General features: G+C 44.5%; 1 protein-coding gene across 4 annotated transcripts in view; it reads right to left on the bottom strand.

Moving 5' to 3' along the window:
• Positions 1 to 3250: 3250 nt before the first annotated feature.
• NHS (NHS actin remodeling regulator) overlaps positions 3251 to 12876 on the bottom strand; it is a 240952-nt gene continuing 231326 nt past the window's right edge. For all 4 annotated transcript variants that reach the window (XM_014875790.2, XM_088160234.1, XM_088160233.1 and 1 more), the window contains 3 exons: positions 8747 to 11704; positions 8133 to 8259; positions 3251 to 7441 (listed from right to left, as the gene is read on the bottom strand). In XM_014875790.2, the coding sequence (XP_014731276.2) occupies positions 6817 to 7441; positions 8133 to 8259; positions 8747 to 11704 (3710 nt within the window). In that variant the 3' untranslated portion in view covers positions 3251 to 6816. The remainder of the gene's footprint in view (positions 7442 to 8132; positions 8260 to 8746; positions 11705 to 12876) is intronic.

The raw sequence follows: 12876 nt of genomic DNA, 5'->3' as shown, positions 1-12876 counted from the left end.
TTTTGAACAATGGGTGTCAGCCAAGGAAGGTGGAAGCCTCCGTTAGAATGGAGAATATGACTCCCTTCCCTCTGAATTACTGTAACTTTGAAATTAAGGGGTTTCCAGGCAAAAATATGGGAAAAGGAGTAATAGTTTTTTACTATTACGTGTGTGTATAATAAGGCAAACAAACAGCCACACCTGCAGCAGCCACAAACAGAGCCACAAACGCAGTGACAGCCTTCTCTGGGCCGCAGGTGCTGTCCCCTGGGTGCAGTTCCGGGCACAGCCAGCAGGGGCGCTGCGGGCTCCCGGCCGGGCAGGGTGGGTGCGATGTTCCCCCGCGCCTGCAGGGGGCGCTGCGGCGTGAGCTCGGCCGCCTCTCCCCACACGGTAATGGCGGGTGCAGCCGGTGGAGAGGATGGAAAAGGGGCTTCCTTTAAAAACCCCTGGGGGCAGCTGATCCCGGTGCGCTTTTGGATAGCAAAATGAGCTGTAGCAGGAATCTCGGAAGCAGCAAGCTGGAATGGCAGAGATGAGCAGATCCGGAGTAGTAAATAAAATGTATCAGGAACTCCGCAGCTGTAGCAGGAGCCATAGGGTGTCCTGGCAGGCAGGGGGTGAGGGGTTACAGTGTAGCAAAAAACCCAGAGCAGTGATAGAGAAATGGTGGGGTTGGGCAGCAGCAGACTGGCTCCTGAGCATGGCTGGGAGAGGCTCCCTTGGAGGGGCTCAGGGCTCGGGGTACTGGGTTTTCCCCTGAGGCATCTGAGTAGATGGTGAAGGTCCTTTCTAGTGAGGTAGGGTGTTAATAAGGTCCCAGTGCAACAGCTGAGTTCCACCGACAGTAGAAGAAAGCTGGGATGGAGCCCTACAGTGGTGACGAATTCTCTCCACAGAAACTGCAGTCTGATGTCCAGAGAGCAGGAGCTCGAGGCTGTGCCTAGCCCCTTCCCCCAAGCCGAAAATCTCACAGTAACTCTGCCCTCCCCAAGAGAAAAAACCCTCAGATAGGAGAGTAGCAGCTATCTGCACTCCATCCCCTCCTTTGTGGCTACATTCCTTTGTCTCTCTGAAGTACTGGTCTTCTTAGCAGCAAATGGAAGAAAATTCCCTAAGAGAACGAAAACAAAAGGAAAGATTCCTAACCCCCAGTAACATCAAATACCAGATTTACAACCACAGTTACAAATCACAATTTATAAATACAGTTCAAGAAATAAAACTAAACAATGTTGAGGTATTATTATTTCAAAATTAAATCAGTAACTCACAGTGGTGGTGGTAACAGCAGGAGAGGAGGAAGAAAAATGGGAACCTTTGCAAGAGTTAAATGTGTTAAATGTGGCCACTCAGGAGTTAAAAGATCTCTTCAGAGAACCTGGGAGTTGAGGGATGCTAGTGACTGTGAGCTGTGGGGTGCATGCCTTCATCACCACCCCTACATGACCTCCCTCAATTCATCTGAGAGCTAACAAGGCTCTATGGGAGACATGGCTTATAGATTATGTAACTCATTCAAAGAATCAGAAAGTGCTGGTCGGGCTGGAAATAGTTTCAGGTCTTGTTGAGGCTGAAGCAGCAGAATGGCCTATTGGAGAAAGCATAATAAAAGTGCTGAAGCAATGGTTCAGTTTCTTGTCCAAACCCAAGTCTATCCAATATGACAACAGTAGTCATTTTACTGCCAGGGTGGTCTAAGAATGGGATAATCTGTGGGCACAAATTTGCTGTAACCTAATGGAAGACAATAGTCCTTGAAAAGATCAAGGAAATTGTAAACAGGTATATAACAAGTTTCACTTAGGCTGTGCTATGATTTGATTGGTGGTACCTGCCATGAGAGAGAGAAATGATTAAGAGAGTAAGAATACTTTGAAACAGACTACAGTGGAATGCACAATGGTGGATTCCTTCTTCCTTTCATCTTCTCCTGAAAAGGTCAGTCCACAGGCTGTTCAGAAATCACTGTTGCCATGTGCTGTTCAAAAATGTTTAAATCATTGCTGCCACTTGTTTAAGGTGTCATAAGATGTAAATAGTTGCTGCCATAAATAAAACTTCTTGATTGTTTGGCATTGTTTCACCATAATTTAGGTCAAGAGTATCCCAAATGTACCTCTGAGTAGGCAGTCCGTGAGTGCCCTCTAGAATCCAATATTTTGTGGCTATCCTAGACCAGGTGGCCCAGGATCGCCCTCTTGGGACCTGACACCTTGCATAAATAAAAAAGGCATATTTTATGTAGTCTAATATTTAGTCTTTTCTTCACTAAGCATGAAGAAATACAGACGTACGGTGGGCAGAGGAAAACCAGCTTGTGTCTGCCCCTATGGGCTAAGCTTTTCTTACAGATCTTGCTTACCTGTGGTTTTGGGATGGGAAAGGCACACAAGACAACAGGAAATTATCTACATAATCATTAACTATGTGACCATTTGGTTAAATGTAATGCCAACTGAATCACACTTGGAGACTGCTCTAAGGGTACCACATCATTGGGGCAGTCCTCATACTCTTGCAAATTATCACTGCAGATAGCCCAGCAGCATTCCCATCAGTTCCTCTTTTTTCATGCAGTGTATGACACCAGAGCTGCATATTTCAGCCTTCTTTCCATATACGTTTTAAAAGCAACAAGTATAGTGTTTCAAGGCTACTTACAAGATGACAGCTGAAACCAGAGTTTCATGATGTACATTTTAATCTCCATTTTCAAAGAGACCTGAGAGAGGCTATTGTTTAAACACTTAGCTTCCATGTCCTGAAGTCTCAATCTCCTGATAATTGAACCATTCTAAAATGAAGTAATCTTTGCTGTTCAAAGTTCGTGTTCATAATCTGTGGCTTCCCTTTTGCCCAAGGTTTACTTCATCTGAGAAGATCCAACCCCTGGATTGTCTGTGCCTTGAGTCAGAAGTGTTGCAATTTGTTTCTTTTTCTAGCTGAAGATAAAGTAGTGGTCTCTCCACCATTTTTAATCCCAGCTTTCTTTCTCTTAGCCTTTTCTTACCTGTAAAAGCTATGGGGCAAATTCAGCAGTTACTAGATTCTGGCGAAGTTGTACTGGTGGACACTTAAAGTCAGTGACATTTTGGATAGACATTTTCCCTTACTCAACTGATGAAACAAAAGCAGTTGAAGAGAAAGCAGGATTAAATAGGTTTGAAATGTGTAATGTGCTGAGGGTGACCTTGGGAAATAGCATACTTGTAGTCTGTAGATAAGACTTCACATCTCATTACAAGAAAGTAAAGAGAATATGTGATTTAATTGCAGTCACGTTTATTTGCAGTTTCTATACACACTTTCTAGGTAATCAAACTTTTCCAACACATTTTTCGAGAGGGGTTCACAATGAAACTGTCACCGTTTTTACTAAAAATAAATACAAGACTTAAAGTGTTGCACAGCTCTAAAATATACAAAGGCTTGGATTTAATGTAAACTTTGAAAACATTTTACAAAAGAAACCATATTTGCAACAATTTAAAAAGTTCATATTTACAAATATTACAAAAATACAAAATGGATGCAAGTCCATAAACCATTGTCTTTTCTGCCAGCATGAACTGGTGCTAGTACCAAAATAGTTACACTGTAACCTTCTTAATTTTTTTTAAAATTCTTTAAGTCATAACCTACAGTATTTCTCTATCTGCCACCATTGCAGCAAATGCACTCAATCACTGACCTTTGGCAAAAGCAAACATATGCTTTATTTGCTACAACTATCCCATGCCCTCTATGCTGCCACAACAACAAAAAGAGAAAGGAAAAAAAAAAGAAACAAAGAAGAAAAGGGGAAAATGTTATTTTTCAGAACACAGCTGTATAACTTAAGAAATCATTTTTTTTAACATCAGTGCAAGCAACAGAACAGTAGGTTGAAATGACGGTTCAGTAGTTACCTGATGCACGTACTGTACCCTGTCTCAGAGGTGAGTGATGTTCCCTTCCCTCTGTGGCCTGCCCTCGGATGCCTTCATGGCACACTTGCAATGCTACAGGGCTCCCGCCATTCATCTTCCTCTGACTCCCACGTTTGTTCTGAACTCTTTTCTTCATAGAGAATTTAGAATCTCTCTGTTTGGGTTTCAATCTGCTAAGTATAAATTAGAAAATCAAGCAAAAGGAGACTATGCTCCAGTGGGATTGTTCTGTGTTTGTTTTGTATGTGAAGTATTGCCTCGTCATTCTGGTAAAAAAAACCCCAGTGTATATCTATCTATTTACGGTGTCTGTGAAATTATTGATTGGTAATAAAAAGTGGTATCATCAAAGTCAATTCAGCTGTATTCTCTCTACTGTTTTGAATGACTGTTTAACTCAGGACTATTAAAACATTTTGTAAAAGTGGTCCTGGTAAAATTTTTGTGGAAAATGACTGAAGATGACAAATTAAGGATTTTCTGCCCATTATCTAAACTAGCTTTTCTCATACTCTCCAGAAGGTGGTTTGTTATATGCTAAACATTTCCTCTTAAAACATTCTCATTCATTCGTTTCACTTGTATTCAGACTTATTTTCCTACCTAAGCTACTAATACAATTAGCCTTTTGTTTCCAAAATCTTTCTCCCCCTACCTTCTTAAAAACTATTTTAGACAATTTTGCAGCCCTTTAACTGATGGACCATCCCTCATCCCAAAACACCTACCACATGCACAGTGACTCTACCTCATCAACTGAATGCTACCAGGCTACACAGGAGGACAGTAGGAAACTGAATAATACATGTCTTGTGGTAAGCACTAGACAAAATCAGATGTGAACCTTCCAGGACATAATGTTTCAGATACGTTAAACTCTTCTGATTTGCTTTGACTCCTTGCAATTGTAACAGTTTTAGATAGAACCTTCCTCTTTAAAACATGATATGCCTTCTTTTAATAATTCTCAGCTTTATGCGTTGCATGATTAAAAGAAAAAAACCCCAAAAACCGAATTCACACATCCCACCTCCCAGTCAGTCTTTTACTTACACTTAAAGCCAGCTTTTAGCTGATTTCTTTATACCAAAGAACACTCTTTCTGTCATCCTACTTGACTTGTCCTACTGCACACCCCATTCCTCCTTCACTATTTTCTCTGCACTAACCTTTCCTCTTTTCCTAACCATATCCTACAGCAACCAATACCAACTGCATCAGTTTTGGATAAAGAGGGCCTTGTCCTCTAAGTAGCACAGATGGGGCTACATCAGTGGAAATTGTGGTGGCCCAAAGGAGAATTGTTGGTTTTATTCTGTTTAAAAATTAAAAGTATAAAGCAACTCACGGGTTCTTGCAGTTTTAAAGTGAGAATATTCAAGTAACTTCAAGTAATTCAGCTTTTATCTCCCTGCCTTCATTTGTATCAAAGCAGCTACTTTGATTTGTCTCCTTTCCCACCCCACCCCAGTCCCTCACCCTGTTCTGTGTTTCTGGTAAATCCAGACAAGATCCCTACTGTACGTGGCTGGCACAATGAACTGGAGCTTTCCCCTTCCCAGCTCAGTAAAGAATATAAATAATGCGTACACATACCTATTTCCCAGCTACAGTTTCACAGTGTCATTTTTGTAAATATTTAGGTAGCATGAATCTCATCAGCACAAAGAGAAAGCTTCACTGAAAACTCATTGCAGATATTTACTGATAAATCGAAAGCGCTTCTTGCATGCTTGTAATTTATTTGTTTCCTTTACGAACCAGAAACTAATCGTGTTTAAAGATTATAGTTACCAGGTTATGACTGTGTTATGTATCCCAATAGCCTAATAGGAATATGGAAGTTTAAGTACTGTTTCCTCTCACATTTATCCTCTCTGAAGCAATCCCTGCAAGAATAAAGGCCCAGGGGAGGCTGTGGGGTGGGACCCTTTGGGGCTTTGCATCAGACCCAGCTTTGTTCTGCCAGAAACACAGTCATCTTCCCCACCAATTCTCACGGAAACCCTCCCAGCTGTGCTTTCCAGTTAGCTTCTTTGGAGCTGCCTTAGAAAGACAAATGGTTTCTTTAATCCCCTCACAGTCAGCCTTTCCATTTCCTTAACTAACGTGGAAAATTCCTGCTTTCCACTGCTCAATGTCATCCTTCAGGCCTGTCACACCAAAAGTGGTTATTGGTGGCCATGTTTTATGTTTGATATGAAAATGGTATTCACAGAATACAGTTATTACAATTGAATTTGTTTGTCTTCTATAAACAAAGTTGTTACGCAGTAAATCGTTTGCCACGTCCACTTTTTGATAATTCTATTTACAAATTTTTATCAAAAATATGATATTTACATATGTTTTGTTAATTTCTTCTAAAGTTTGTTTCAGCTCATTTTAATGTAGAAAAATACCAATTCTCAAGAGCATTTTCTCTTTTTTTTGGTGGTTTTTTTTTGTTGTTTTGTGGTTTTTTTGTTTGTTTGTTTTTTGTTTTCTCCCTAGGGAAGCACTACAGTGAGGGATTTGTTTCTAGATGGGCAGCTTCTGGGAAACGAAACCCACCCAAAGTCACCTTTAACTCTATGGAAAGTGAATGGCCTTGAAATCTACAGTGACAATGGATATGAGAGTGGGATAAACCAAAGGAAGCCAAAAGAAAACAGAACAGACATAGCATATCTTCATCCTTTTAGAAAATGTAATGCAATAAATAGCTACAGCTGTAGTCCTTTTGTTTTCCCAGCGTCTTCCAAACACGAACACCTCTGAGCATTGATATTGCCCTGCGATTGTTCTCTTTTTCTTCTTCTTTTTTTTTTTTTTTTTTTGATTGCTATAGCATTGGCCTCTTGTGTTGACATCCTTAAGAGCTTGAGTGGTGTAGGCAGCCTGGCCCTGGCACCCACACAGCCTATGTGGAGCTTTGAGAAGAGCGATCGTCGTGGGGGCTGCCGTCCGAGTTCTCGGTCTCCCCCTCGGAGATGGCCTGCATGGGGGTGTTGTAGAGCCTGCAGCGCACACTGTACCGGCTGCTGCTGGCTGCTGGTGGCGCCCGTGACCGCCCCACCCGCGAGGATGCCGACATGGGAAAGTTCTTGGAGGAGAATCCTTCCGTGTTGACCCTGGGGGAACAGGGGGAGAGCGGCGATAATGCATCAGGGCTCGTTGTTGGAGGAGACTCTTCCGTGCTTTGAAGGGTGTCTGCTGTCAGCTCTCCAGGAGACTTCGGCAAAATAGGACTTTTCAGAATTTCTGTGGCAGACATCCTGTAGCTGGAATCAGATCGGCTGCCCTTTTTAAGGAGCAGAAGCTTAAACTCCTCATTGGATGTGTTGGACTTTTTGGCATTCCTGTATATGAGCCCGGGGGACCTCTGACTACTAATGAGAGTGCCCATGTTGCTGGCTGGTGGCATGTTGCTGGTGGGCAGTGTGCTGCTGGTGGGAGGCTGGCTGCTGGTCCCAGATGAAGCTCTCAATCTGTTTCTTACAGAAAGGTCTCCAGAATCCTTTCTCCCAAGAACTTTCCTTTTTGATCTGTAAAAACACAAAGGAAAACTCTTTCATACGTCATTTTTGTAGTATAATGCTTAGCGCTGTTCTGGAGTTTTACAGATGCTTTCATGTTAGCCAGAGTTCTCTTAATCCCTCTGTAAAATATGGGAGGCTATAAGTGACTCATGTCACTGAGCTGCAGAGTCCCTCTCAACATTACCCAGCTCTTCCCAGACAATGTATGCACAACCAGCTCTTTGTAAAGACAACAATGCATACAGAAACTTAGGTAATAATAATATATTCAGTATCAGAACTTCAATTTCAGTTGATCCCAAATTTCAGCGGACTACAAAACACTCTAAAATTGAAGAGATGCCCTCTCATATCCTTCTCCCTGCAACAACTCATTCACCAGAATAGAGCTAGTGGACTGGTAGGCAGAAGACAGGAACGGGTAGTTTTCTTTGAAGACATATGTTGATTAGAGAGAATAGCCTGATGTTTTTATCTGTAAAGCATCCCACATACGCCATGAAGATACTCAGACTGCACTCCAGGGCATAATAAAGCAGGTTTTAAAGCTGCCTTCTAGAAAATTAAACTGAGTTAACTAAAGAACGTAGTTTGAGGACAAGACTTAAACATAGAATAGCCATCCTGCAGCTATTGTTAGTGGACAACTGTGCAGGGATGCATGTTACCATTTTCCATTGCCACAAGGCTAGGTCACCTGTGAATGACTGCAAACAGGTCCTCAGTAGTGCGGGGTTTGTTTGGAGACACAAAGACATCCTCAGTGTCAGCTTGTGACTCCTCACTCAGTGGAGACATGATGGACTCATCGCTTGGAGAAGATTCTTAAAAAGGAGAGAAGCCACGTTATGAGTCAGACTCTACTGCACTTTGCAACAGCACTGCCAGCTGGAGGCACCAGCTCCGCTCACAACCTAGTGGGTGATACCACTATTCAGCCTTTACCCTCTAATCTAGAAATTGTGTCTGTTCCATATTGGAGCCCATTAAAGGAGCACTGAACACAGGATCTCCCATTTACAGCATTGCTATGACAATCAAACTCTTTTGTACCCAGGGCCAATGTTCCTCCCTTTTATCTTTTCAGCTGAAATGTAGCACAAGGGAGGAAATAAATATCAGAAATGCAGTCTGAATACTTTGGAAAAGTGTAAATAGCTTTGGGCTGGTTGGCTGGCCAGCTAACAGACATGAGGGGGTCTATGCTTAAACCCACAGAGGGAAGCTGATGTGCCACTCTGCTTTGACTCCACTGCCATCCCATCCAAAGCTGCCTGATTGGATATGACACAGAAAAAGTTCCCAACTGACCTTTCAGCGAAGGCTCGTCTGCGCTGCCCACTGTCTCGTCTGCCCTGCTGTCGTCAGAGGCACTTTTGGTTGGGATACCTGATGTGATAGAGTTTTCCTGCTTGCAGCCCTCTTCACTGAGTGAATCCACTGCTGCCATGTCTGCTTCGTTGCTGATATTCCCAGGCACATGGTGGCTTACATCGGGTTGGTGCTTTAACTGATAGATGATGGCCGGTCCCTCAGCCTGAGCTGGGCTTTCATCCACAGGCCCAGCTTCCACCTTCCCCTCACTGCCTGCGGAGAGCTCTTGCTGAGCCTGCACTTGATAAAGATCGTGCACTGTTTCTGCTCCCTGGACAGGCTTCTGTGTTTCATCATCACCTGTGGGGACAGCTGAGCCTTTCTGAAAGTTATCCATGGGGACGGCACATGTCTGATTCATAGAGCTTTCTGGTAAGTGTTCAGCGGCCAGGAGTGTTTGGTCCTTCTCAGGTTTGATTTCAATCAGCCCCACGCTTGATGAAGTTACAGCTTCTTGCTCACAGCTATTCTGCCCACCAAAAGAGGAGCTTTTCTCTAAAGGTGGCTTTCCAGGGCCTGCTTCTGCTGGGGAAGTGTCAATGTACAGCATTATGGCCTCATCGGTAGAGTACTGGCGTGATACTGGTTTCTTAGCTAAGAGCGGCCTCATTTTGCCTGGAGAGACCTCGGTTGCCATCAAGGTGGTCTCCTGTATGCAGAGCAGGTCTGGGGTACTGCCTTTATGTTTCACTCCTTCAGGCTTGTTGACTGCCCGGAGTTGGACAGACTTGAGAACAGAGGGTGTGATGGCGAGGGCAGAGGGAGGGCTGGGCTGCAGGGCTTCCCCGACTGCGCTCTGCTTGCTGTGGCTAAAGGTATGCAGCTGGTGCCTGTGAGCGAAGGGCTTGCTCAAGACATTGTGAAGAGCACTTAGGTCAAGGTGAGTAGGAGGTATAATTGGAAGTTCGAGGTCTTTGCTCACTGAGGCAGTGCCATCTTTTGAGAGTGGCTGCTGCAGTGATGACTTCCTCTCTGGAACTTTTGGCTTCCTCTTGCTCCCCCCTGGAGACAACGGTCCTGAAAAGAAGGCTGTCGGAAAAGAAGAGGTGGGTGTCTCTGACTGGCTGGAGTACCCACTGGAGGGTGAGGCTAACCCTGCCAACTTCTCAGGGGAGGCCAGCTTAAATTCATTATCAACAGAGGGGAGGGATGGGGTTGTAGCTCGTGACCCAGACTGAGACGTCTGGGATTCAGAGCTCTCTGGTGACTTGATGCACTCTATGACTGTAGTACCCGTAGCAGTGCTTGAATTGGACAAGGACCTGTAAGGATCACTAGATTTCAAGTCATTCAGAAGCCAAAGGTCTGCATAGTGAGGTTGTTCAGCACCTTCATCTTTAAAGGAGGGGATATTGACAGTGTCGAACGGAGTGTCCTTTAACCCGCCATCCTCCTGATTTGGCCAGGGAAGCTCCTGCTTGGCTGGCAGGTTGGGGCCTTCCACTCGGGAAGGTGTGTTTGAAAACTCAAGGGGCAGCTTCATCTCCCTGGCAGTGTGAGAGACATGCTGCCCACCACCGATCTTTGGTTCTTTCTTGTCAGGAAGGTCGGTGCTACCCTCTGATTTCCTCAAAGATGAGCTGCGTTTTGGTGGGGCTGGCTTTGCCTTTGGTTTCTTCAATGAGATGCACTGCCGTGCCTGCCTCCTGTGGTTCATGCACTCCTGCCAGGCACAGTCAGCTAGGCTGGAAGTCATGCTGCCAGTCTGGCCACTCTCGGAGCCTGGGGCTGCATAGTTGCAAATATAGCTTTTATTACCCTTCAGACCGCAGTCAAAGTGCATGGAGGTATAGTATCCTTCAGTATCCACAGAAAAGTGTGAGCTAGTGTCTGCCTTGTCAGAGGGGGTCTTTTCAAGGAAGCTGTCATAGGTGGCCATGCTGGTAAAGCTGGGACATCCCAGGCTGTCTGCCTTCGGGCGCTCAGGGCTGAAATCCTGGCGACAGGAGGCATCATGGTGATGGTGCAGGTAGTTCCACTCACTGTCGCTTGTGTTGCTGTTGTTGGGGTCATCCAGTAAATCTGCCACAGTGGATGTGAAGGAGCTTGCCCTGTGGCCCCTGACCTTGTCTGTGTGATCACCAAACTGCTCTGTGATGAAGACACTGGAGTCCTCGTTGGCATTGGGAGCGGTATTGAGTGACAGCTCAGAGTCACAGTGTGAAGAGCCTGTTAGTGGAGGAGAGGCAGCAGGAGGAATGGTTTCAGATGTCTGGGAGGGACATGTGGAGCTGCTCCCACTCCAGTTGCCACTGGAGGACTGGTGGTCATCTTTCTGGTCCATGTGGCTGCTGAGCAGGACTCCTGCTGTGGAGATGGAGTGAATTGGGCTCCCGAAGGTGTCTGAGTTGGATGAAATTTCACAGCTGCCTGAATCGACCATCCTTGACAACCGCGATCTCCCCCTCTCGCCGATGCTGTGTTCGGGGCTATGCAGGTGCTGAGGACAAGTTAAACCAATGGGCTGGCATTCCTGTGAACCCTGCTTGCTCAAGATCTCCTTCCCCTTTTTCTGGATCCTCTCCTGACCAGCTAGGAAGTGCTCCACTTCGTACCCTGCACTCTTAGTGGATGCATCCTGATGGCCCTCGCTGGCCCGAGCCCCCTCGCGAGGAAGGCTCCGCGAGCGGATGCGGTTGCTCACAGCAGCAGCAAAGACTGCATCCCCGTTGTCTGCCAGCACCAAGATGTTGCCAGTGGAGTGGGAGAGGGAGGCGACAACACTCTGCCCCCGCTGGGCACGGATCCGTCGCCGGGAGGGAGCAGCTATCAGAATTTCTTCCGTCTGGCACTCCGAGTCCCGGGTCCCCAACCTCCTGTTGCTGGAGCCAGGGAATTCTGGGTTTGTGTGCACAATCACATTGCGCTCTCTCGCCACTGGCGACTCATCTGAATCTAGGACACATGGAAAGCTGGGTGAGTGGGAGAGAGCTCCACATTTCCTGGCATGAGACAACGCGCGGAGCAACCCAAGAAGCATGATCTGCCGCATTCTTTATTTTTTAATCTTTCTGAGCATTGGATCAAATTTAAGTTTTATATAAAGAATTTATAAGGCAGATCTCCTACCAGTGAGGTAGGGAAATTCTAGTCCTGCAACATGATTTCTGCAATGCATTCTCAATGTGGAGCTGAGCTTGCTGTGCTAAATATTAAGACAAATACTAAGTTTTCAGTTTTTATGACTCTATTTCAGCTACTTAAAGTTTTCAGGAGTGGCTGCTGGACAAAACGCTCCATAAGTTTCTGAAAATAATTCAGTTTCGCCTACCTGTCTGTTCAGAATTTCCATTATCTGCTTCTTTACTATCAAGAATATTTGCAAGACAAAAGGATCTTTTTTTCATAGCTTCTCTGATTGCTTATTCCCTACGATAAACACATTTCTTCTGCTTCAAATCAAGTTTCATGGCAACTGACTGAAACACCAGAGCCGTCGTCAGGTGTAGATGAACATTAAGAAATAACAATTCTGTTAGTTTTGTTTTGAGTTAATATGAATTTCACTGAATTTGCCCCCAGCGGAGTTGCTTCTAATTTACCCTGATAAAAAGTCAGGTAATTTGGTAGATTTAAGGCAAATATTCTTGATAATAAAGAATAATAGCAAGGAATTGAGGAGTGTGATAAATAAAAGGAAGGTTTAGGAAAACTCCCGTAGGGTACCAGCAGCTGTATCTATGGTGGGTATTCAACCACTCATCCAAGTTATCCAGCTGTTGTGACAACTGTTCATCACTTTGTGGAGTAACATCTGTCAGTTCTTTACCTTAAGCTCCCCTGATGCAAGAAAAAACTTTCACTTAATCTAGTTACTTTTTATGCACATAACTATGGGTTCATAACAGAAATAAAATGAAAAAGAAAAAAATAACTGATTAACATTTACACAATAAGAGCTGAACACGTACATCTATATTACTCAGTAAGGCCCCCAGTCCTTCAAGGCCATATGGAGTAATATAGCTTTTCTTACTGTACTAAATCAAAAGAACAAAACATGTCATTCGTAAACTCCACAAGCATTTACACGTTCAAGGTTTCATTTCTTTGAAAGGGTAACTACC

Source organism: Sturnus vulgaris, chromosome 2 (assembly GCF_052056855.1).
Source record: "Sturnus vulgaris isolate bStuVul1 chromosome 2, bStuVul1.hap1, whole genome shotgun sequence".
NCBI classification, from domain to species: Eukaryota; Metazoa; Chordata; class Aves; order Passeriformes; family Sturnidae; genus Sturnus; species Sturnus vulgaris.
Note: the sequence above shows the minus strand (reverse complement) of the source record. Positions and strands in the feature narration are given on the sequence as shown.